The sequence below is a fragment of the Aulonocara sp. 'chitande type north' Nkhata Bay genome, linkage group LG10 (genome assembly GCF_057382095.1).
Source record: "Aulonocara sp. 'chitande type north' Nkhata Bay isolate Kocher_YH1m ecotype deep benthic linkage group LG10, A_spYH_male_GT1.1, whole genome shotgun sequence".
In the NCBI taxonomy this organism is placed as follows: domain Eukaryota; kingdom Metazoa; phylum Chordata; class Actinopteri; order Cichliformes; family Cichlidae; genus Aulonocara; species Aulonocara sp. 'chitande type north' Nkhata Bay.
The window spans coordinates 36,088,803-36,114,042 of NC_141353.1; the positions used below are offsets into that span (position 1 = coordinate 36,088,803).

Below are 25,240 nucleotides of genomic sequence, written 5' to 3' on the forward strand. Positions count from 1 at the left end.
GTTCAGTCAACAGAACAGAGCAAATCTCCATCAATTATATATCCATTTGGCAATAAATTATTCATTAGAGACTTTTGTATGATGGAATTATGCAATTTGGGAATTAAGACACATTTCAGTGCAGATGCACAGCTAAAAAGATGGCTACGTTTCTCTGTAAATATAACACCTAGGTCACAGCAACATCACTTTTACTCTGACTCCATACATATGGGCATATGGGTGCTGTCTGCTGAAGTTCACTTTACTGTGATTCATTAAAAAAAAAGAATTTTATATATCGTCACAGTCTGCAGATTATGAATAATATACTAAGTCCTTATCAATTTAAATCTTTCAGTGACTGACCTAATGGGGGTACTCTACAAAAAAAAGCTGAAGTAATGTTTTATTCACCTAAAATGTGTTACAATTTTAATGAAACCTGGTCCACTGTGTTACTGTGTGGAGGGATCAGACGGTCACATGGGGGCGCTATTGTTAAATATCAAATTGTTACAGTCCTTTGTAGGGCAGCTGTGGCTACAATGTAGCTTGCCATCACCAGTGTGTGAATGTGTGTGAATGTGTGTGTGACTGGGTGAATGACTGAATCCAGTGTAAAATGCTTTGGGGTCCTTAGGGACTAAGTAAAGCGCTATACAGGCCATTTATCATTTACTGGTGACCACAGGATGAACCGTTTGGCATCAGGTATCACAACAGCAACACAAACTCAAACACAAATGAACAGCAGAGACTCTATATGTTGGGTGTTTTTTATTTCCTGTTTGCATGGCTTTAATCAGTCTGTTTCAGTCCACACAACAGCAAGATCACAAACAGTCCTCTTTCTTTACTCAAAGCTTTGGTGTGTATGTGGATTAGTATGTGCATTATTGGAGGCATTCTGCCTCCAATAATTGTCACATTTGCTGCTATTCCATTCTGTTTCGATGTTTGAAGAGGCAGCATAAAGGGGTGTGTGTGGGGGGGGGGGGGGGGGGGGGAGAGAAAAAGAAACAAGAAGCTGAGAGCTGAGCTAAGCTGCGTATTCAGATGAAGAGTGTAATTACAGCAGAAAGAGCACGCACATGGCACTGGTGCAGATACGTTTACACAGTGTGCTGTGCTGGGGTAGGCTCATTACCAGAGATGGAGTTGAGAGGGAAGAGCTAGGGCAATCCTTCGCTCTCCTCTGCTTGGCATGTGAACGAGCTCTGTTTATGAAGAGCGGTAAGCTGATGCTTTTCCTCACTACAAGCGGAATATCCCCCGTCCTTTTCCTCCTCCTCCCACACACACACATACACACATCTATTTGAATGTGTGTATGTGGAGGAGGACAGGTGGAAGGAAATGGTGCCCATTTTCTTACTACTTCTTCACCACACCGCCGTTGCTTTCGACATTGACGGGTATCGTGGTTTCTGAGTGCTCAATGGCCGGTTTGATCAAAGGAGCCTCCACGGTCAGCACGCCTTCAGGAGAAAGGGCAGAGGTCACCTTCTCAACATCAGCTGAAGGGGGGAGGCTGCGAGGGAGGAATACGACACAATTAGGTCAGAAATCAGAAGAAAACAAAACAAAACCTTGCTTCTTAGTGAGAAAAGGATCAGTGCTACAATTTAGTCAAAAACTAACAGGACCAAAGCGTTTAGTAAAACGAGTAAAGTTCAGTTGCAGCTTAGTGTGTGTTACTCTATGGCCCCTAGATGGCAGCAGAGCCCTATGAAGCTAAAGTCTACCAAGACTCAAGAAGGGATGAACCGCTTGAAGGCTGCTGCTACTTTTCAGAGCATGAAATTTAGCTATCAGCAGCCCGCCAGCCAGAACAGATCAGCCCATGAACTAAAGAGACTCACAGTATCAGAGTCACGATTTTAGAAAAATTAATCACACTTATGAATAAATCAAATCCAATTTAGAGGACGAACACCAAAGGCAATAACAGTCAGCCACAATAAAATTTGTACTTCTAAAACCTAAAGTCTTCAAGTGAGTAGTTGACATACTGCATGGGCCACATCTTCCTTAAATTAGTTTGATTAATGGCAGGAAGTGATCAAGAGTAAATCAAGATTCCTTTCTATTCTTTCTCAAGTAAAGACAAACTCACGTGTACTTCCTGGTGAAACTTCTGGACACAAAACCATGCTCATCTTTCCTCTCCTCGTGCTTACCTGTGGACACAGACAATGTACTTTAAGCTAGACTGAAAGATATTTTTGCTATAAGGAGCAGTGCAAGAAGACATCTTGTTTACCATAGTAAAATAAACCTGTTGGGCGGAACAGTGCATACAGACTTCATTCCACTAATCTAAGCCTTAATTTATGCACTCTACTTTAGCACCTAATGAAAATAATAAATTGGATTGTATAAAGTATTTCTTACTGGTGCACAGTTACTTTTATGGAGTCCAGCTGTCTGGTTTGATTTGGACTTTGTGCTTTTTCAAAGCATTTATTTATGTGATCCAGAGATTGCTCTTATGCTTAGCACAAAGACTACAGGCATCTTCCATCACCTCTGAAAGTTAATAATAAGCATTCTGTTTCTATTTTTAAAACTGGGCTGTGATAACTAAACCTGGAGATGAATGGTTTTGAGGGGGTTTTTTTTCCCAAGTTGGTTTAGTTTATTTCTGTCTGCAGGCCTTCAAAGGTGCACACCTGTGTTGTTCTTTACTAGCATGGATGGAGGAGGTCTAAGGCAGATGAGAGTGAGTAACTGGTAGAGGGGTCCAAGGAAGAGACGTCTGTGTGTGAGGTGGAGGTGTAGTTGGAAAGGCATTCATGGCTTTTCACTTAAAGAGGCTGGACAAAGAGTACAACCGGTTTAAACAGAAACACTGTAATGTTGCTGTGCAGTAATATCTTCAGCAATATACTTCATGTAATTGTTTCCTCAAACCCATTACATGTATTCTTTATAGAACTGCCGTTCTCTGGTGGAAGAGTGACAATTGTCACTGCTGCCCTGATTTGCGTAATCAGGGCAGCAGTGATTGCAGATCAGGAACCTCAACAACGTGGGCCTGAACACCATTAACCATGTCTTAAAAAGCAACCATATGGCCATGAAGCAGCTCTACAGAGTTCCATTTCAAAGGAACTCAGAAGTTGTGAAGGAGGCCAGATGCTGTAATACCTTGTCATATCATGCAGTTAGAGTCAACTGGAGTCACTTTTCATTGTAATTTTGCTTTTACTTAGAGAAGAATGTAGCTTGAAGCTGAGGGAGCACATCATGTCTTCATTTATGCTGATGAAGTCGGCTCCTGTAAAGTCAGGAGCTGTGGAAGGAACCTCACTGGATACAGGGCCACTTTCAGAGTTCCAGGACAGAGGGGTGCCAACATACCCACGTGTGCTGCCATCTCCAATGATGGTGTCCTATGCTATATCCCCACCATTCACCCATCCAACACCGAACGACTCATAACATTCCTGAATACACTTCATGAGAGGCTGATCCAGCCTGAGGAGAGAGGGCTGTTGAGGACTGTCATGCCGCTCTTCGCCATTATCTAGGATAATGTGGCGTTGCACCAATGAGTGGTTTACAATACACCCACATATAATGATGCATTTCCTCCTAGCATGTGCCCCATTTTTTTTTGTGAATCCGTTAGAGGAGTTTATTATCACCATCCCTATGAGCAGATACCCTTTCTGAATGCAATGACTGCTGCAGCCCAAGAAATAGGTGAGAAGGACTGTCAAGGTTGGATACGGCATGAAAGAATTTTTTTTTTTTTTATGTTTGTTTTTTTTCCTCGGTGTATTGTAAGAAAGAATTTTGAGTCTGATGTGGATGAAGCCTTGTGGCCAACTCGTCAAGACAGAAGGGACTGAGTATCAATAGTGGCTGTTTCTTATACTGTAATAGATTTTATTTTGGTTTACTGTATTCATTTTGAATATATGTATTTTCTGTAATATGTACAGTATCTCAGTTTTCAGCCAGTTTGCATCAAAGCATTTTTGATTCTTGATCCCACTAAGCACTGCATTTTGTATTTTGTTGTCCGCTGCTCAGCTGGCGGGCAATGATTGATTAGAAAAGCTCATATACTTGTTTGCAAATTGTGTTGTTTTGAAGGCAAAATTAGCTTTTGGAGGCATAAACAAAATGTGTCACTTTGACCATCAGTGCGTCTGTTAGGCTTGTGTGAGTTGTCTGCTGCATGACAGCAATCAAGAAAAGCTGTAAAGCACTAAGGATATACATACATGTATTCATAGATTTCTAAAATGTTTCATAAATGATTTTTTCAGAGTTTTAATTTGCATATACAGGGAGTGCAGAATTATTAGGCAAATGAGTATTTTGTCCACATCATCCTCTTCATGCATGTTGTCTTACTCCAAGCTGTATAGGCTCGAAAGCCTACTACCTATTAAGCATATTAGGTGATGTGCATCTTTGTAATGAGAAGGGGTGTGGTCTAATGACATCAACACCCTATATCAGGTGTGCATAATTATTAGGCAACTTCCTTTCCTTTGGCAAAATGGATCAAAAGAAGGACTTGACAGGCTCAGAAAAGTCAAAAATAGTGAGATATCTTGCAGAGGGATGCAGCAGTCTCAAATTTGCAAAGCTTCTGAAGCGTGATCATCGAACAATCAAACGTTTCATTCAAAATAGTCAACAGGGTCGCAAGAAGCGTGTGGAAAAACTAAGGCGCAAAATAACTGCCCATGAACTGAGAAAAGTCAAGTGTGCAGCTGCCAAGATGCCACTTGCCACCAGTTTGGCCATATTTCAGAGCTGCAACATCACTGGAGTGCCCAAAAGCACAAGGTGTGCAATACTCAGAGACATGGCCAAGGTAAGAAAGGCTGAAAGACGACCACCACTGAACAAGACACACAAGCTGAAACGTCAAGACTGGGCCAAGAAATATCTCAAGACTGGTTTTTCTAAGGTTTTATGGACTGATGAAATGAGAGTGAGTCTTGATGGGCCAGATGGATGGGCCCGTGGCTGGATTGGTAAAGGGCAGAGAGCTCCAGTCCGACTCAGACGCCAGCAAGGTGGAGGTGGAGTACTGGTTTGGGCTGGTATCATCAAAGATGAGCTTGTGGGGCCTTTTCAGGTTGAGGATGGAGTCAAGCTCAACTCCCAGTCCTACTGCCAGTTTCTGGAAGACACCTTCTTCAAGCAGTGGTACAGGAAGAAGTCTGCATCCTTCAAGAAAAACATGATTTTCATGCAGGACAATGCTCCATCACACGCGTCCAAGTACTCCACAGCGTGGCTGGCAAGAAAGGGTATAAAAGAAGAAAAACTAATGACATGGCCACCTTGTTCACCTGATCTGAACCCCATTGAGAACCTGTGGTCCATCATCAAATGTGAGATTTACAAGGAGGGAAAACAGTACACCTCTCTGAACAGTGTCTGGGAGGCTGTGGTTGCTGCTGCACGCAATGTTGATGGTGAACAGATCAAAACACTGACAGAATCCATGGATGGCAGGCTTTTGAGTGTCCTTGCAAAGAAAGGTGGCTATATTGGTCGCTGATTTGTTTTTGTTTTGTTTTTGAATGTCAGAAATGTATATTTGTGAATGTGGAGATGTTATATTGGTTTCACTGGTAAAAATAAATAATTGAAATGGGTATATATTTGTTTTTTGTTGAGTTGCCTAATAATTATGCACAGTAATAGTCACTTGCACACACAGATATCCCCCTAAAATAGCTAAAACCAAAAACAAACTAAAAACTACTTCCAAAAACATTCAGCTTTGATATTAATGAGTTTTTTGGGTTCATTGAGAACATGGTTGTTGTGCAATAATAAAATTATTCCTCAAAAATACAACTTGCCTAATAATTCTGCACTCCCTGTATGTTATGTTAACTCTAAAACTCATGCAGTTCAGTGCTACTGAACCACACCTCACCAGACTTAATCAGCCTCTTGTATCTCAGATGCCCACATTCACATGCCCTGTTGCTGCCCTTCATTCTGCCTCTGAATACAGTAATATGTTTGTTGTTACAACGAACCGATAAAGGTTGCGGTCCAGAGAGAGCTGTCCGCTTTTCAACTGGACCAAATTGATTGTGTAACACACACTTTTTCAACAGCTAAACGAAGGGTCATTAGTTTTGACCGACAGCTGTGGAGAGGTTGCACTTTGGTGTGTTTACAAAACTCTTCATTACACTGTTGTGTTTAAAATATCATCCTGGGTCACTGGTGATACATGGGGTGGAACATGGGGTGGCAAATTCCACTTGGATTGAATTTCGTGCTTTGTTTATCTTGGTGTTTCTGATGAGGTTCAGTCTCTGAGCTGGGAGATGTTGGGTACAGTCGGGGACTGAACACTGGACCTGGACAAGATCCAGCAGTCCTTTTAAAGTAGTGGACATACTGGCTAAGCTGCAGCTAAATCCCCAGCTCTGAGAATGGGATCCTTTGTGAAATAGCAGGCAGTGAGGCTGAGATTCACTCAGAGAAAAGAGAGCCCAGGGCTTCAGAGAACTAAGCTGCTATCTGATCAGTTCCACACTTTCTTCAGGTCTGCTTTGCTCCTGCCCGTCCTGGATGGACAGTGAGGCTGTTTTAACATTGTTTTCATGCCTGAGCGTCTTTAAAAGTCAACTCCCACATTTTGAACTGTGTCTTGTTTTGCGTCCAGTGGGCTTAGAGTCAAAACCCCCTGACCCTCCCAAGTCCCTGAACACATTACTCTATTGTCTCAATATGTTATGTAACTATGTAACCACCTCATGCTTTGTTCAGTTCTATCAGTTTTTGTTTTACAGAAGAAAAAGAGGCACTTAAGAAAACTAAAGTGAGACAGTGTGCATATCAACCAGTACAGCTGTCTAAAGTGTGTCACTCAAGGAACATCATACAGGAAAATGACACCTTAGGTTTCAGGACATAAAACACTATGCCCTTTCAATCATTCAATAAGGAGAGCGACAGAAATCAAATAAGTGCTCACCCGAGATTTCCACCACGCCATCTTTTGTCTTTACCATCAAGTCCTCAGGTGAGAAGTGGTTCACATCCAGCGATACCTTCCAGCTGTCTTGGGTCTGCTTGATCTCGGAAATGCCGCTGCTCAGCTGGCGGGACAGGGCCCGAGCCTGAGCCTGCTGAGCCATCATGTGGGTTGGATACATCAAGGGAGCATGCGGTGTCATTAGTTCTGGAGCCAGGATGGATGGCCTCAGGTACCCTGGCCAGTGGGTGCTGGGAAATGCTGCGATGTCCTCGGGCAGGGCGGGCATACCGAAGGTCTGGTCAAAGATACGGCTGCTCTGGTGCCAGTCACGAAATGGGTCCCAGCTCGGAGTGCGGAGCAAGGTGAAAGGAATACGTCTCTCAGCCATGATGATCTGGGAATTTCTTCTAAGCTTCAGAGGAGTGTTGCTGTGTGCAGATCAAGAGCCCCTTGGCCTCTCTGGAAGTGTTTTCTTAATGTGCTGTCTGCCTCTCAGCTGAGAGCTTTTATACACAATGACACCACCCCTTATCAACAGAACCCTCCCTTCAGACTCAAGCCCCATACCTCATGCCTCCAGAATGTTTTACGAAAGCACTAGAATATCTATTTATAGCGGAAGTAGCACTGGAATGGAATCCAACAGGAAGACCCTCCCATGTAACAGTTGCCCTAGGCACTGAGTGCTGTGTGTAAACCCCCTTCTCCTCTCCCTGTGCATCTCAAAGAGCCAGAAGAATCTGGGAGGCTTCTGTCCGTCTACTTACAAGCTAACATGCTATTCTTAACAACGCTATGTTGCGCTATGAACCCATTCAGCCCTGAATGAAATACATAGTAGAATATCAGTTTGGTACATGAAGCCAAATGACTTGACTGGATTAAAACTGGAGGAAAATCCACCATGTTCACACCTGCCTATTCATATTTCTTTGTCACAAAGGGGGAATTAACAAGCTGTAGTGTCTCAAGTCTTCTGTTAACCTGACAGTCTTTCATTGTTTACTGGATGTTAGTGCCGCGTGATACTGCAATTTTGGTATCAATCCAAAACCAAGTAAATACACGGCCAGTATTACTAATACTAGTACACATATTTTTAAACTATGAAGGCAGTTTATCTAGGGGGGGAGTAGTATGTCATGATTTATGACATTAATCGCCAGTTTCCAAATTCTGAATACATTTTAATGACCGCTAAATCATCATGACTTTTACTTTCCACATGAAGTAGTTGAAAGAATCCACAATGACCAGGTACTGTTTAGTCTCTATCTGGAACAGATCATTTCCAACCATGGCCCACGGTCTTTGTGGGAACTCTTTAGGTAGCATGGTTTCTTTGTGTTTAGTCCGCTCGCAGCAGCAAGTGTCACAGGTCCTGATCACTTTTATTAGCTCACTGCTCAGGCCTGCTCACTGCTCAGAGAGAGCTCTCTAAACAACAGCGGGTGACTTGAAACTGACTCATGACGTCACGTCTCTTTTCACGCAGCTCCTCTATGGCTGACCTTTAGCCTGGCACCGATGCCGAAACCTTGAAAAATGAGTGTCCTTTATTATTTTTCACCCCCCCACACACACGCACACACAACAACCCAGCAGAAACGTTCCTACCTCTTAACATTTACCTGATACTAGAACATTAAAATCAGCTAATTTAGCTGAGTTGGTCTTACTGGTCGTGGTCTGGTCCATGCTGCTCATTGTCACAGTTTACTGGCAGTCTTGATGGAAGTGTGCCACTGTTAATTTAATAACTATCGACCAGTGGACTTTGCTGCTGTGACACTTAAAGTGTCTGCTGTGAAAGGTGTCCTATTGAGCTGTACACTTCTGACACAAAGTGAGCAGGTGTCACAGGGACATGCCTCTATCTCTCACAGTGTTACACAGACAGAGAAGAAGAAAAAAACTAACATAAACTGACAGTTCAGCTACAACAGTGATAGTAACTGAGAAATCTCGAGGAAGTGTTCAGACGGAAATGGAGGTTATGTTAATTTATTTGATATATATGGCAAAGTAAGTATTTCTGGAAAATATAGCTCAGGTCTCAGTGTAAGAAATCTAATCCCTCAAAGTTACAGCACAGGATGTGAGATCTGCCTCTAAAATAAGCCATATCTTCCTCTCAGCCCCAGTACTTAATAGAGAGAGGCTTCATGTTTTTGGTCAAGGTTCTCATCAGTGCCATCTGTAGGAAGATACATACACAGCACCAACAAGTTATCGCTGACTGCACCTGAAGGCAGAGAGAAGAACTCAAAAACTGGATCATTTCCCCATTTGTTTCTGTTTATTGTCAGGTATAATAACTTGTACAATACAAAGAATGATTTGTAGAATCAAAGGGGCAATGTTATACTTGGAATAAATGGTCAGGCTGCAGAGCATCACAGCTGGGATAAGTGTGGTTACACTGGAAATGCATGTCATGAGACCGGGTGAATGGTAAGGAAGACTTAGGCTGATCCCTGATTGTATCACCTGTTTGTTAACCACCCTCATGGAGGTGCAGACACAGCCTGCTGCCGTGCCTGCCAAGCCATCGCTCATTATCTTTTGTAGCCAGCAACTGGGGAGACCTCTGCTAGAATTGTATGGCCAATTATACAAGGGATTGAAATATGGAGTGACTGGAAATGTACAGTAGAGCAGAGTAATTGATTCTTCAGGCTGCTTCAGGCCGAGTCATCTTCCTCCCTCGGCACAGACAGAGCCACAGCAGCCCCGCGTTACCATGAGTCATTATATCGGCTGGGGACGCGATAATGGCAGTCATGGGAGTAACTGTGGGTGAATGCTCAGTTCAACCGACTCAAAAATCAGAGCTCCTTAAACACATAGCAGTGAATCTGTGCACTGCTTGTTGATCTGATAACAAGAAACCGATTCTGTATCATAACTTGGAGCTTTACAGTACTTTTCTCACATCTGCAGCAAACCCATCTCCAAACCATGATCCAACTGCTTCACAGCAAAATGATAAATATATTAAACAATAAATAACCTAATAAATAAATGAATAAATACAGCGAGTTTCATAAATAGCTGAGATCAACTCACAAATGTGCATGGAGACTTTTTGCAGTACGGTACCATACAGCAGCTCATGTAAATCATTACCTCATTGATCTTTGCAAAGGAGGTTCAAACTCACACACACATACACACACTCACACAGTCTCGCACATGATTAGCATAACAAACGTAATTACTTAAACAGGGAAGAGAGTAAAAGTATGTAACACATACAGCCCCCCCCCCCCCCCCCCCCCCCTCCCCGTTTCATTCACCTCTGTTTGCAAAGGTCAGGGGGAAGGGGCAGGGCAGATTCACCCTGCTGGCACATCTCATTTCCATCAGGTCCCCTGATGCATCATGCTGAACATACCTATTCAAACTATATGGAATATACAGTGCATAGTTTACAAAGCCAAACTTAAGAGAGTTTACATCTGTACAGACAAATCTATGCAATACAGTTTTCTCCTAAAAAAACAAAAAAAAAGTTATTTTTATTTCTTTTCCTGATTCATCCTCTGACTTCTCTTTTGTTCTCTTTTTGTTGATCTGTGTGAACCGGAAGTCTTTGGGGCTGATGAGAGAAAAAGTGATTCTTTGAAATGTACAGTAAGCTGTGTGATTTCGATGTGTCTGCCTTCTTTTCGTCTTCTACTCAGCCCCTCTTTTCAGGATATATTTGATATATATCTATATATATATATATATATATACTTATAACTGTTGTTAACTGTTATTGAATGTATTTTTGGTAGCTGTGTGGAAGATGAGAAGGAAAGTGCTAACATACATTTGTTCTTTGGGCTCAGCCAATTCATTTTAGACATGTAAAAAAGAAAAAACCTTTCCTTGAATGTGTGAGAAGACATGAACAGTGACTGCCAATATCATGGTATTGTGCTATATCAAAATACATTTTCCTCTCTTTGATCCAGGCTCTGTGTTAGAGATAGAATGGTCCATGGTGAAGGAGTTTGGATCCCGGTCTGTACAGCTGTGCGGCTTCTGCTGAGGACTTGCTAAGGATACGTAATGAATCTACCGGAGTGCAGCAGGTTTAACAGCACTTCTCCTTCTTTTGTTCCCTTTTTTTTTTCTTTCCTTTTTTCTCCTTTTTTCATTCTCGTTCTGCTGGTTGCCATCAGAACCCCGGGCTGTCATAGCTGCTGCGGCTGTAATAACTGTGGTGGCTGCGGGAGCGGCTCCTGCTGCGACTCCAGCTCCGGCTTTGGCTGCGACTCCAGCTGTGGCTGCGGCTCCAGCTCTGGCTCCGGCTCCTGCTGTGGCTCCTGCTGTGACTTCTGCTGCGGCTGTAGCTGCTGTAGCTGCGGCTGGATCGTGACGGGCTGCTGTCGTAGCTGGAAGATGAAGGACTGGGCCGGTAATATGGGATCGGCCGCTTCCGAGCACTGGAGGAGGAAGAAAAATAAGGGTTTGAACAGTTAGTCCTATGTCCTAGTCCTATTTCCTATGGTTAGAGTGTTAAATCTGATGTTAAAGCATGATTAAGGCAATCAGTGTTAGGTCTCAGAGTGGTGACGTGTAATTAGTACAGGATCTGAAAGAGAGCAGCTATGTGGGTTAAAAAGAAGCTTCTCAGCCACACACACACACACACACACACACACACACACACACACACACACACACACACACACACACACACATAGCAGAAAAATGCAAGTGTTTAGTTGAAGTTCAAGCTTAGATTGCTTTGTTAATAGCCACCCTGGAAGTACTTCCTGTAAAGTAATTAGCCGTTAGTTCCTTAAAGAACCTCATCTTCTCAGTGGAGGGCAACACCCAGAAAATAAAAATCAAGAGTCAGTGGTGCAGGGAGAGATAAACGCTATCAAGGTATCCCTGCTGCTATGAGGTGCATTTCACAAGCAGCGCTGTAGATAACTCAACCCCAGCTTTTGTCTTCTACATTGGCTGTGGGAATCAACAGTATGAGCAATAAGGTGTGTGGGGGAAAGAGGGGGGGCTTCCACTCTAATAAACCTTGATAGCGCTTTAATCTTTGCATCCTTTGTGTTACAACATTAGTGCAGAAACACAGCAGGGTGCAGCTCTAGAGTTGGAGTGAGTTTCAGGAAAGAGATGAAGAAGCGGAAAAAGGACAGAGGAGGAAGCCTGGTTTACTCATGGGAGCTCTGATGATTTGCTGCTCAGCCAAACTTCAGAAGTCACGGTATTGGGGTCCTGCTGCACGGCAACTGTTACCGGGGTAACTAGCCGGCAGCAGTCGGGTTCAGCAGCAGCCCGTTGTCCTGGTGTCGGGACCTTTAAGGACTGAAGTGAAAGATAACAAAGTACACACATTTCACCCATGGCTATTTACACTCGAACGAGAAGGTTGCAGAGGTAACACAGGGAGAGGCTGAAACACATTTCATCTGCAGGGGGGATTTTCTTCTTCTTCCGTTTGTCTGAATAATTAACTCCACCTAAAAGCATTTCTATTGGTAACAATGAAACGATCATATGAGAATAAATTATGAAATCTAAGAAGTAAGCAGGAAACAAATATGTGGATGAGTCTAATACATGGTTTTAAAGAGACTCATCAAAATGGAATAGAACAACTGGAACAACTAACTTAACCAATGAAATCTTTTGCTCAGTTCAGTTAATTTTCATTTTACATCCTCATTCTTACGTCTTATTTTATATCTCGTATTGAAGCACTTTAGTCACAAATCACTCAATATTAAAAAAAATAAGGGCAATAACTGAAACCATTTATCAATTTAAGTGACTAGCTCAGATCCTCAGATCTCATATTTACATACTTTCTGAGATGTACACTTCTATCCGTGTAATGGTATCCGTGTACCTGGGCTTCAAATAATGTGTACAGCACACAGAGTTAACTTATGGGCGACCGTGGCTCAGGGGGTTGGGAATCGCATCTGTAACTGGAAGGTTGCCGGTTTGATCCCTGGGCTCTCTGTCCTGGTCGTTGTGTCCTTGGGCAAGACACTTTACCCTACTTGCCTACTGGTGTTGGCCAGAGGGGCCGATGACAGCCTCGCTTCTGTCAGTCGGCCCCAGGGCAGCTGTGGCTACAACTGTAGCTTAGCTCCACCAGTGTGTGAATGTGAGAGTGAATGAATAGTGGTATTGTAAAGCGCTTTGGGTGCCTTGAAAAGCGCTATATAAATCCAATCCATTATTATTATGTGTAGATGATTTGCACTAAGCAAACACGTGGATTTAAGAGAGAAATTGAATAAAGGACTTTTCTTGGATCATATTTACACTGCTCACAAAAGGAAGACTTGATCATCACAGTATAACAGACAGTCAAACTTCAGCTGTCAACATGTCCAATTAGAAAGTATAAACCATGGTGAATCAATTTCACCTGCTTTGGTGTAAATAAAAGCAGCAATAAGTAGACTGGAAGGGCAACAACAAGGCAATCCCCCCCCCCCCCCCCCCCCAAAAAGGGGATAATTTTCCTATACACCAATGCTCTTTCCTTATCCCCCCCGACAGTTTTTTCTATATTTATGCTTTTTGCTACTGTCCTTGTCACTACTGGTAGCATGAGACAGTACCTGCACCTCATTGAGGTAGCATAACTTTTCAACTCCTCCAGGAAGGCATGATCATATGTGCAGCATCTCACAGTACAGTCTCAAGAGTGTGAAGGACATACAGGCCATTACACGAGGAAAGCTGGACAAGCCTGTAGAGCCAGCAGCATGACCAATACAAAATGACCTTCAGTGGTCTATTTATGTGCATGTTTCTGACAAAATTGTCAGAAACAGACTCTATGAGGGCGGCAAGAGGTCCTGATGTCCTTTAGTGGGACCTGTGCTCACTGTACACCATCATGCAGCTCAACTAGACTTCACCTGTAAACAGCAGAACTGGCAGGTCCTCCCACTGCTGCCCTGTTCTCGTCACAGATAAGAGCTGGTTCACACTGAATACATGTGGAAACATGAAACAGTCTGGAGTCTGTGGCAGATGTTATACATTTACAGCATCATCCAGCATGACTGGTGTGGCAGTGGGATGGTGATGGTCTGGGGATGCATATCTTTGGAGGGGTCCCACAGACTTCCATGTGTTGACCCTCTACAGCCTGAACCATGAAATACTTGCCAGAAAATTCAAATTCAAGTGTTTATTGAACCTTCTAACAAATAACAAAAAATAAGATTATAATATATCATAATATAATTTATGTTTCAATTTGTGTCATTTTTGCTATATCGTGCAGTTTGTTCACAGTAACACTGTGTGTATCTGATTGTGTGTGTCAGGTTTTTAAGGTAAAAAACTAATGTATCAAATATGATCCACTTGGCGTTACAGGGTTAACCCAGTGCACCCTGACTGCTTTTAGGTACGAGGATCAAATCCTCAGATGGTGTCAGACTTTATGCTGTTCCTGGAACTTGACTTTACACAAGTTCATTGATTCAGGTGTGGGAGACACTATCCATGTCTCAGTGGGACTGTGGGCAGACATTGCCAACTGGTCATTGCAGGTTTTCATTTGTTTTCATGAACTAGACATTAACATTACTAGGCTTGATACATAAAGACTCAAACTGATATTTGGATGTTGGCAAGTCAAACCAAGGTGGAATTTACTATAAAGCAAAACAGGCAATTTCACTTGCATTTCTGCTTTTGTGTACTCACAGTTTTAGTTGTAAGTCTACACAGAGCTGTATGTATCTGGTCCCAGGTACCACCATAAGGCACATTTTTTGCAGTTTCAGTTCAATCTTTCTACTGAAATGACTCAGAAACACCATATGATTTGTAGTTTTTGTTGGTAGCATGTTTGCTTTTAATTCATACAGTATTTCAATTCTCTAGTGCTATAGTTAGGCAATAATAAAAACTTGTTTAGTGAGGGACATTGCAGTAAATGAAAGTACAAAACTATTACACATGGTATGTCATCTCTAAAGGAAATGAAACATGATGGCAGAGTAAAAACCCAAACATAAAGGACAGTGATCACTTTATGTCCCTCATGATGCCCATAGAAAGTCTGAAATAGATGTTTAAAAGCAGGAGGTAACATTTTCTGTCTACCAGAGCTCCACCCTTATAATGACTGCATCCATTTATGCCTGTGGTTTTTCATTTTTATTCCACATAAAGGATTTAATGGCTCTTAATGGGTTTCTTAAAAATTACCAGTCGTGAGTTGAAACAGAAGCAAAATCCCTTCTCTTTATTTCTTTTGCCTGCCTTTGTTGTAATTTGAAGCTATGAAAGAATGACTTTTACCCCAGCATGAGTACCGTCCTGCCAAATCATGGGACATGCTTTAAGTGTAACGCATTAAAGTGTCTCATATTTAAGAGCCACTCAGGCCTGTGAGAGAGAACAAGATACATGGCTGTGTTATTCTGGGGCTCGGTCCTTGCAGGGAAGAGCAGAAACACACACACACACAATGTGGAGGAGAAGTGTGTTTAATCATGTGGTGTTACCTGGTGATCCTGCGAGCCTCCATGAAGCTGGGTGAATCTCTTCTTCTTTTGCGGATAGGTGAGTAGCTGCGTGAACGGCGGCGAGCTCGGCTGTCGGTGTCAGAGCGGTTGGCACTCTCCCTGTCCCTGTGTGACACACAAATCAGTCACACCATCGACCAATGGGAGCATATTATAAATCTACTATACATCAGACAGCGGCTCACCTGGAGGCGTTTTGCCTATTGTGCGGGGACTTGGCCTTGCTGGGTCCTCTGTCTTTGGAAGCAGAAGGCGAGGATGAACGCCCGCTGCTCCAGGAGCTGCTGCGCTGTCGGAGGTTTGCCTTGCTCCCGACTTTGTTGGCTGACGTGTGCCCTGGAGACGCTGATGTGCTCCGGTGGCGTGCCTGACCCCGACTGGATTGGTGGTGTCTCTTGGAAGAGTGGCCACCTTTGCCCCTGGGGGAATGGGAAGTATAATCCAGCAGATGTCAAACAGTTCTCTCTCATTTGCAAAGCCAAAGCGGTGAGGTCCAGCAGTGATAAGAGCCTGAAAGTGCACAACTGCAATGGAAGGCTTACTTTCTGTGGTGACGAGAGCTCCTCCCTCTGTAAGTATGGTTGTGCTGGGAGTGGGTCGAATCACTGCTGTGAGCAGGGGAGTGGGAGCTCTTATTCTGACCTCTCTGGCCTCCTCTCCTCCCTGACGCCTTGCTCAGAGAGCTCCCTATAGCTGTGCCCCTGCCATCGACACTCCCAGTATCTTCTGCAACACACATCTTTCCCATCTGGTTCCTGATAGGGGCGCTGTGGATCTTGTGCTCTCTCAGCAGAGATGACTGGACGCTTGCAGAGCTGGCAGTCAGCATGTGGAACTTCTGTAGAGAAATGATGACCAACAAAAGGGAAAAAAAAGAAAAGAAAAAAGAAAAAAAAAGGATAAAAATAGCATCAGAGAGTTTTCAAGTTGGTAATTGAGAGCTATGGTGTACTTGCCAAAAGAAGGTAAACATCTAAAAGAAAAAGATCTAGGTTTTCTCCATATGGCTTATAGATAGTCCTCTATGGTGCAGCGCATGCAATACTTGGCATGCAAAACCATAATGAGTTGAAGAAATAATAATCGCAAAAACAAACAAAAATCTAGGAAAAGGGGGAAGAGAGGGTAGAAAAAAGAAACAAAACAAAACTGTGAACCAAATAATTTTAAGAGCAGAGGCAGAAATTAGAGAGATACAGATTTTGTAGAGTAGAAACAGAGGACTTCTTCAGTTTTTTCAGTAATGGTTAAAAAAAGAAACGAAACAGAAAGAGAAGACAACTTGACGGAACATCACAGAAATGGAAGGAACAAAATAAAGATCACAATTATTGTATCAATCGAATCAGAAAACAAATCTTCTGCTACTCAATTTTCTCTTTCTGGATTTTTTTTCCTGAAGACAATTGCTGAGATGTGAACAGCGACCCATTTTCTTTGTTTTTTTTAATGGTTACTCCCTTTAACTCCCTTCTGGTTAACATCCACTTACCAATAAAGTGGTATTCCCTCCTTTAGTAGGTAAGGTATGAAGAAAAGGGAAAAGTGGGGCAACATAAGTGCATCATTAGATTCACAAAATGCAAGAGAAAAAGACACAAAACCCTTCCCTGCCAGTGACTCATGAGACAATGCATGGAAATCAATAGAAAAGAACTGAAAAGCAAAGAGGAAAACCACAATGTGCAGGGAGTCCCTCACACAGAGAGTTAAATCCTCTGGGTCCAGTCACCTTCCTAAACATCACAGAGCAATGGGTCGGTGAGAGTTAAAGATACTTCCTTTACCTTTTTGCTCTTAGTGTGCTTTATATAATGAGACAGCCTGACATGTTTGCTAGTTAACTATCTCAGTGTTCGTGCTTGTGGACTCTTTAATGTCTTTCATACAGGACACTTACAGTTCTCACACTAGCAGAATTTTGCTATTACATGGAGTTCCAGGGAGTTGTTGCTACATTAGAGAGTGCTGTATTAATAGGCTTAAAAAACTAGACATTTTACCCAAATCAGTGATTTTTTTAGAGTCAGGAATGACCTTGAAGCTAACAAAAATTGGCAAAGCTTTAAAGGGTATAAAGCAGACAATATCATACACTTTTGTAAATCCCACAAAAAGACCAAAACAATTTTTGGTTGGGTTTTTCTGCTCATAGTTGCTTTGCATCTGCAAGCCACTTTGGGAATCAGAACAATGACATGCTGCCAAAAATAAATGAGTGTATAAGGAAATAACACCTGACTTTAGTGGTCCGGAATAAACTGCACTTAATTTATTTTAGCAGGGCAGCCAGTTCAATTGCTTCACTGGGCAATCTCTTATTTCATTGGCACCAAATGTGTGTTAACGCACGCTTAAAAATAGTTCCCATGTCATGCAACATTTACTCTGGAAATTATAATGGCCAGAAAGAATATTAGGAGAGCACTGTCCCCTACGCAGAGCCACTAGCATGGCAATAGCAGCTTCATTTACCACTTTGCTCGAGACAGAAAAATGTAAACTCTGAATTAGATATTTCCAGTTCCCAGATTCTCTGGCACACTATCAACCACCACCAACTAGTTTCAGTGTATTGTCATTAGCTAGATTGTCATGGAATTTGGTTGATAACTTGATGACAGCGATAAAGCCTAAATAAATTAAAATGCAATCCAATACTTCAGTGTACAACATTCCCGTCAGCCTCAGCTGTACTTTGTGTTAAATCAGCAAACTAAGAGCTAAGTACTAAACATCAGCATCATTACTGTGAACATGTCTTCACTTCACTTTTGTGTCTAGCTTCAATGGCTTCTCTTCCCTTAACCTGGTTCTGTCAGGGGTCTCTTACTGTTAAAAGGGAGTTTTTCTTCCCTACAGTTACCAAGTGCTGCCCACAGGCATCTGATTGTTGGGGATTTCTTTTACCTTACAACATAAAGGACCTTAAGACAATTCTAACTGTTAACTAGCACCATATAAATTAAACTGATTTTTGTTGTAAAGTCTTACCAAATGAAACTGTTTGTAGAAATTGAACTATTGGGGCCCCATTCATAAATTATTGCACCTTCGGTAAGAATGTATAACAGACTGGGTACAGGAATTGTATTGACAGACAGCCTGTGTTGTTTGCTTTGGTCTTTTCAGGGGATTTCATGATAAAATAAAAACTAGAGTGCTGTCATCCTTAAACAGTATGTAGAGAGAACCTCTATTTTAAGCATAGGACAAAAAAAAAATAGAATTAGCATTACAGTGGGAGTTTAGGGACTAAAATTTGTGATGCACAGTAATGCACTGCTCACTGTAAGCAGGCCAGAAGGTTAATCTCCAAAAGGCGCTTTGTCTGAAAGCAAATACAGCTGGGTCTTCCGCATGCATTATCCTGTTCTGTCTGAGCTGCTATCTGAAGATACAACAAAAGCACCGTTCTCCACTAGAGAGGAGACAACTAAGCGTAATAATAGGAAAACACAACCACTTGTGCTTAAGACAGTTATTGGAAACAGTCGAGGAAATCAATATGGTGAAAATCAAAAGACGAATGTACTAATTCACCGACAAACAGAGAGATGCTGGACAAACAGGAATGCATTCTACCAGAACAGAGAGAAAAGAAAAATAAATGGACAGAAATGGACCTGGAAGATAAAGCTGGATACTGGACTTCAGGATGAAATTAAGCAGGAAAGAGAAAAACCAGAGCGCTACGTAATCCAATCTTTTAAGAGTCAAATCATAATTGATGAAGTCAAATTAATTTGGTTAAAGACCATTGGTAAACAACAGAAAGAGAGAGAGAGAAAGAGAGAGATTGAGAGAGAAACATTGACGTCACTCAGGCTAGGGTGCTTGTCACATTCTCATCTGCATAAAGATCACGTGCGTAGGCAAAGCATTACCTACCTTCCATTTCAATCAGTGACACGTATGCAATATCAACAAAAAACAGGAAAGAAAGAAAAAAAGGAAAAAAAGAGGAGAAAGGAATGTTCTCCGCAGCGAAAATGGGAAAAAGACAATGACCTCTTTTAGTATCAGCGCTACATATTTAGTCCAGAGACTGAGAATAAATTAAACCAAACAAAAAAAAGAAAAGAAAGAAAAATAGAGGGGGGAAAGTAAAAATCAAAATCAGATGGAATTCAAAATCAAATTCAAAACAAAGGATGAATCTATAAACTACATGATTTGCTCTGTCTTTTTCGCTTGTACAAATGCAGCCATATTTGTATCAAAACAGGGGAGGGAGGACAGAGAGGGACAGAGTTAATGTTAGTGGACATCCATGTAGAGTAGAATTGCTAAATGGAGACAGAGGAGGAGGAGAAGCAGGAGGAGGAATAGGAAGGGGGGTCATGCAGAGCTGGCGGGAAGAAAAATGGCAGGACAACGAGAGTGAGATGTGAGTCACAGAGGACACAGATGATCGGGTAGGAAAGAGGAGGAGGGGTTTAAAAAGAGTGCTGGAGGGGAGCAGTCAATGCTAAGATTGACAAACTAAAGAGTCAGCACATCTGAAAGGGACCCCAGTCACATTTTGGCCTGGGTCTTCTCCAGCAGCAGCAGCAACAGTAGGAACAGCACTGGTCTACTCTGTACTTTATTTTTGGACGTCAGCCCAGCTTTCTTCCAGGCATTCCTTTGTGTTTATCACCATAAACACAGGTACAACAAGAGGGCGCCTTAAGGAGCTTTTCTGAGCTTCTGTTTAAACTGTTAGTGTGTACAGAGAGCTTTCAATCAAAATGGCTTGAGTCCCTTTAAAAAAAATCATGTTAATTAAGGTGTAAGTTGTCCGAACTATTTTCAAAAGTCCATGTAATCGTGTTTAAAGATATCCATTAATAATGCGCAGGAAGAAATTTGCCCTTTTGGGATCGTTTCATCCACTGTGGAGGAGGCAGAAATGGATGCTTCCCATAGAAAAGCCTAGGGATGCTGCAGGATGGATCAGTTAGTAGAAGCCTTACCTCTGGAAAAAAAACAGTATAGTTAGATAAATTATAAATAGTTTGTCTTTATTGTCATTTGTTGTTGTTTGATTAAATCTGATGAGCCTAGCTCAGATTGGCTCATTACCCCCCCCCCCCCCTCGTGGCATGATAGAATTAAAGAAAGTCGCCTTTGTTGCTTTCTTTTTTCTTTATCTCCAACTTCTGCAGACTAGACTGCAAGCTGTATTAGTGTATTGCTCTCTTTTGGCATTTTGTATTTAGATTTTGTCATTTTTGAGATATGATGCTATAAACGGACCTTGAGGAGACCCACACATTGCACAGTTTTAGGGAACACATTGTGTTAATCCAATTTATCCAAACAAAATGGTGAGATCCTCACAAGTGGTTTTCAAAGGGCAGTTAGGTAAAAATCTGTTTTGCAGTTAAACTTGTAATAAATAATTATTCTATTAGCAAATAAATAAATACAGATAAACTGCTTATTTGTATTGTGTCTTCTTCCTGTTGTAGCTGGTTGCAGCAGATGGCCCGCCCCTCCCTGAGTCTGGTTCTGATGAAGGTTTCTTCCTGTTAAAACAGAGTTTTTCCTTCCCATAGTCGCCAAGTGCTTGCTCATAGTCGGTCATGCTCTGTATTATTGTAGGATCTTTACCTTACAATATAAAACACCTTGAGGTGACCGTTTCTGTGATTTGGTACTATATAAATAAAATATCTGGAATTGAGCTAAAATTAAATAGAGTTGATTTGAATTTCCATTCCCACAAACAGTTAGGAAATGCTCATCTTGAAGAACATTTAAATCAAAAAATAGCCACTGTTGTAGTGGGTGTTTTTCTCCAGTGGCAACAAGGAGCAGTAAAGAGCAAATAAAAGTAAAATTTACCTTGAATTAGAATGATTTTCAAACTGCATGCTGTGTTTTTCCAGAGAGAAGGCTTTGGACAGATGGACTGACTGGTTAGTTTGGCCCAACAGCAGCTTAACAGCACACAGCTGTTACTCTGAGCGTTCCTCTGGGACATCTGAGGGACTCCCTCCCACACAGTGAATAAGACTGCTTCAAACAGAGCTACAGGATGGCTACAGGAACACAAACTGAGATGATAGATAGTAAAACCAGAGCTGCTATGCAGAACATTTGCTTAGTCACACAATTGCTGCAGTAAAATCAGACTTCAGTTAGATCCAGGATCTGTCACTCATAACCATCCTCCCGTGCAATGTTCCACTTTGATAATTTTTAAATATTTGAGCTTTTGGTGGAGATTAAAAAGAGTGGTAGTTTATGTGCCACAGAGATGCTGCTTTAGAAAATGTGAGCCAATTACATGCTCCTCTTATACTATTTCCCAACAGAATGGCTCAAATGTACATGACCAAACAGAGTTTGCTTGGCATTGTCCAGATTAAGTATAAACAAAAAAGGCAGGAACAGAAGAGATACTGCCTCTTAGGGGCCTCATGCACATCGACATGGTGAAGTAAAGCAACAGAGAGGAGCATCTCCTTAACCCCTGGTGGTTTGCCAGGAGCTGTTAGACGCCTGGAGGAGAAGAGGATCTATCACTGAGCAGAGCATGTGCTTGAGAAGAAAGACAATTGTATTGACAAAAAGAAACTGTAACACATACCCAGTTAACCTACTTGGTCCAGTTCCAAAGCATTTGAGTGCTTTTTATATAAACGAGACAGAAAGATTTGGGCATTTATTCATTTATTCACCACTTAAATTGATAAGGAAAACAAAGTAATGAATGAAATAAGCAGAGAGAGAAAGAGATCAGATGAGACCCCGTAGAGAGACATGCAAGCTGAAGTAGGAAATAGAAGGTGTCAGTTCTCAGGAGTGAGTGTTTGCAGCCTATTTAAACTCATATTTATCAGTGCTTGCTGATTTCACAGGTGATCCCCTTTGTCTAAGTGGTGTGTTTTATTTAATTTGAGTGTAATCACTCATCAAACCACAGCTCTAATGACCCATTTACAGTATGGAGGAGCAGGGATGCTTCCATAATAGCAGTAAGCAATTTAAAGCTCATCAAAGGGTTTGTCTTTGTCTTCAGGTAATCAGGGGCTCATAAACATGGTAATGTTCGAAAATACCAAAACAAACAACGAGCAGCTTCAGCCTGAACAGACAGGGAGGACTACATTTATGATTTATACCATGCTATCCTCTGTCAGTCTACTGTGAGCTTGCAGTGGAGTTTTTCATTTGAACAACAGAGTAATTAATCCATCATTCCTTAAAGGACCTGTCGAGTGACATGTTTTTATGCAAATCCGATTTCAAAAATACTGAGTAGCTGTCTAAATGTTTTGATAAAAACAGAATGCAATGATTTTCAAATCTCATAAACCCATATTTTATTAACAGCAGAAAACACAGAAGCTATATCAAATGTTTAAACTAAGACATTTGACTCATTAGCCTCTTCTGAATTTGATGGCAGCAACACATATCAAATGTTCACCAGGCTGCAAAAACACAGCATCTATAAATTGTAAAAGAATTTCAGAATAAGGCCCATCAACATATTCCATTTAGGGGATCTCATCATCTACAGTACATAGTACCACCAAAAGAATCAGAGAATCGGAAGAAATGTCTGTGCACAGTGGAAAAGGCCAAAAATCAATACCGAATGCCTATGATCTTTGAACCCTAAGGCAGCACTGTACTAAAACAGGTATGATTCTATCCTTGTAATCACCTCATGGGTTCAGGAACATTTCCTGAACTCGCTTTCTGTGAACACAGGGTGAAGCTCCAATGAAGAAAAAAAACATTCTTCTTTTTTGGAAAACATGGGCATTGCATCTGGGCTAAAGAGGAGAAGGAGCATCCAACTTGTTGTTAGCTCTTGCTTAGAAGTCTGCATCTCTGATGGTATGGGGGGTGCATTAGTGCCTATGGAAGTGAGCTTGCACATTGTGAAAAGCACAATCAGTTTTATAATTTACATACAGGGTTTAGAGAACTCACATATCAAAGTGATGCTAAACCACATGGTGTATCTAATTTATTACAACAGTATGCCTTTATAGTAGAAGAGTTGGGGTGATGAACTGGCCTTCCTGTAGTCCAGACCTTTCACTAACTGAACACACAAGGCACATAATGAAAATAACGGTAAGAAAAAGAAGACCCAGAACTGTTGAGCAGCTGTAATCCTATAACAGACAAGAATGGGACAACATTGCTCTCCCAAAAGTCCAGCAGCTGGTCTCCTCAAGCATGGCCCTGTTCCCAGTTTTTTGAGATACGTTGCTGTCATCAAATTCAAAGTAACTTTTTTTATGTTCTCAGTTTATACATTTGGTACATTTTTTGTTATCTATTGTGAATAAAACATGTATTTATGACATTTGCAAATAATCACCCTCTGTTATTTACATTTACACAGAATCTTAAGTTTTTTGGAACTGGGGTTATAACTCTTAATGCAGTGCAAGATTTAGACATGTATGAAAGATTTAAAGAACCTTGAGCCAAAACAAAAATGCGGTGTCATATTTACATGAAACACATGCGTTAAAAATACCGTTATTTATCGCTTGTGTTTGACTGTTATTAGCATCCACAATCAAAAATGTAAATATAAAGTCAAATGTAGCATCCCTGCAGCTGGCGAGCCTAAAGAAAAAACATGACACTGTGGCAAATTGGCTAGTTGATTTCTTTTCATTTCTGGCATATGTGATGTCTCCCAGTCTAAATAAAGGAAAGCCTCCCTCACACTGTTCATGAAAATGTAGTGCTGCCATCCACATGTAAATAAAAAGCAGTTATCGACAGCTTTTTAAAATTCAAAAGATATTGACGTGACATACATTTTCTACTCCTGTATTCCTGTGTTTATTTAAATCATGCAAAAGGGTGTCAACTTTGAAAGTGTTACTAATCACTCGTCTGTTTATTACCTCATCATTGAATCCTGTGCTTTAATACAGTCACTGTATCAAAGAAAGATGTAAAAGTCAATTTTAAATATTATCAAAATTGTCTTTAACTGTTTAGATCACCAGTCAGATCTGATTAATTAAAAAAAAAATGCAATAGTCACCCCAAAATAAGTAATAATAAAATCATAAATACCCAAAGCTTTTAAATCAAAAGTCTTTGAGTGCTCATTTTTGAGAGCAAACTTTCTGATTTGTAATTACTTGGGCACTGATTTTTAATTACGTTAAAGATATCCTCACTTTAGCTTCACTGACTTTTATGTCTAAAAAAATGTTTCATCAATAAGTCATAAGGTAATTTTTCTTACCTTTTTAATTATGACACAGCAAATCCATGTTTGCATTTCTCTTTATTTCTTCTTCCTTCTTTCCTTTTTTTTTAAAAATCTTCCATATGTGCCAGGATACTCAGCTACCACTTAAAAGTTTGCTATAACTCATTCTGGCCTGCTTGGATTCAGACTTTCCAGTAAGTATTTGGATTATTTTGTTTGAGGAGAATTTGCAGATTGCTATCACTTTATAGCACTGTCAGAAATCAGATTGCGCCTCTTTCAATGCTGATTAATTAAGTCTTTATCTGGCGTAAAACTTATCACACCTGAGTTGATATTTCTTCGCAGGTTTGGGCCTTGTGACGGAGAGAAAATCACACAACTCCACAACATATCGTTTTTTGCTCCTTTGTTTGGAGACTTTGTGCACCAATGTGGCTCGGATCCCCATCCGAGGTGTGGTACGCTAATGCTGTGTGACTCAGAGAGTATATACTTGAACGGAAACACTTAAACTTTTCTTCTCTTTGCTCCCTCTCTGTATTACTGGCAAATAACAAGAAAAAAAGC

The 25,240-nt window shown here is 41.3% G+C and overlaps 2 protein-coding genes across 7 annotated transcripts in view; both read right to left on the bottom strand.

Annotated features, from left to right (window-relative positions):
• Nucleotides 1–744: 744 nt before the first annotated feature.
• On the bottom strand, nucleotides 745–7,460 carry hspb1 (heat shock protein family B (small) member 1). The gene is made up of 3 exons (XM_086309764.1): nucleotides 6,956–7,460; nucleotides 2,099–2,162; nucleotides 745–1,513 (listed from the first exon to the last, which is right to left on the bottom strand). The coding sequence occupies exons 1-3, from the start codon at nucleotides 7,344–7,346 to the stop codon at nucleotides 1,357–1,359; spliced, it is 612 nt and encodes a 203-aa protein (XP_086165890.1). The 5' UTR covers nucleotides 7,347–7,460; the 3' UTR covers nucleotides 745–1,356.
• Nucleotides 7,461–10,473: 3,013 nt separating this feature from the next.
• srrm3 (serine/arginine repetitive matrix 3) overlaps nucleotides 10,474–25,240 on the bottom strand; it is a 148,093-nt gene continuing 133,326 nt past the window's right edge. For 5 of the 6 annotated variants that reach the window (XM_086309770.1, XM_086309769.1, XM_086309768.1 and 2 more), the window contains 4 exons: nucleotides 16,023–16,318; nucleotides 15,666–15,899; nucleotides 15,460–15,585; nucleotides 10,474–11,394 (listed from right to left, as the gene is read on the bottom strand). In XM_086309770.1, the coding sequence (XP_086165896.1) occupies nucleotides 11,127–11,394; nucleotides 15,460–15,585; nucleotides 15,666–15,899; nucleotides 16,023–16,318 (924 nt within the window). In that variant the 3' untranslated portion in view covers nucleotides 10,474–11,126. The remainder of the gene's footprint in view (nucleotides 11,395–15,459; nucleotides 15,586–15,665; nucleotides 15,900–16,022; nucleotides 16,319–25,240) is intronic. The other variant, XM_086309766.1, reaches the window with a different exon arrangement.

Bases quoted from the DNA above. Each gene is read 5' to 3' on its own strand.
- hspb1 (XM_086309764.1), bottom strand. From the start codon at position 7,346: ATGGCTGAGAGACGTATTCCTTTCACCTTGCTCCGCACTCCGAGCTGG. The intron at 2,163-6,955 runs GTGAGCACTTAT...CTGTGTCCACAG, and splicing joins TGGCGTGGTGGAAATCTCGG to GTAAGCACGAGGAGAGGAAA. The intron at 1,514-2,098 runs GTGAGTTTGTCT...CCTCCCTCGCAG, and splicing joins AGTTTCACCAGGAAGTACAC to CCTCCCCCCTTCAGCTGATG.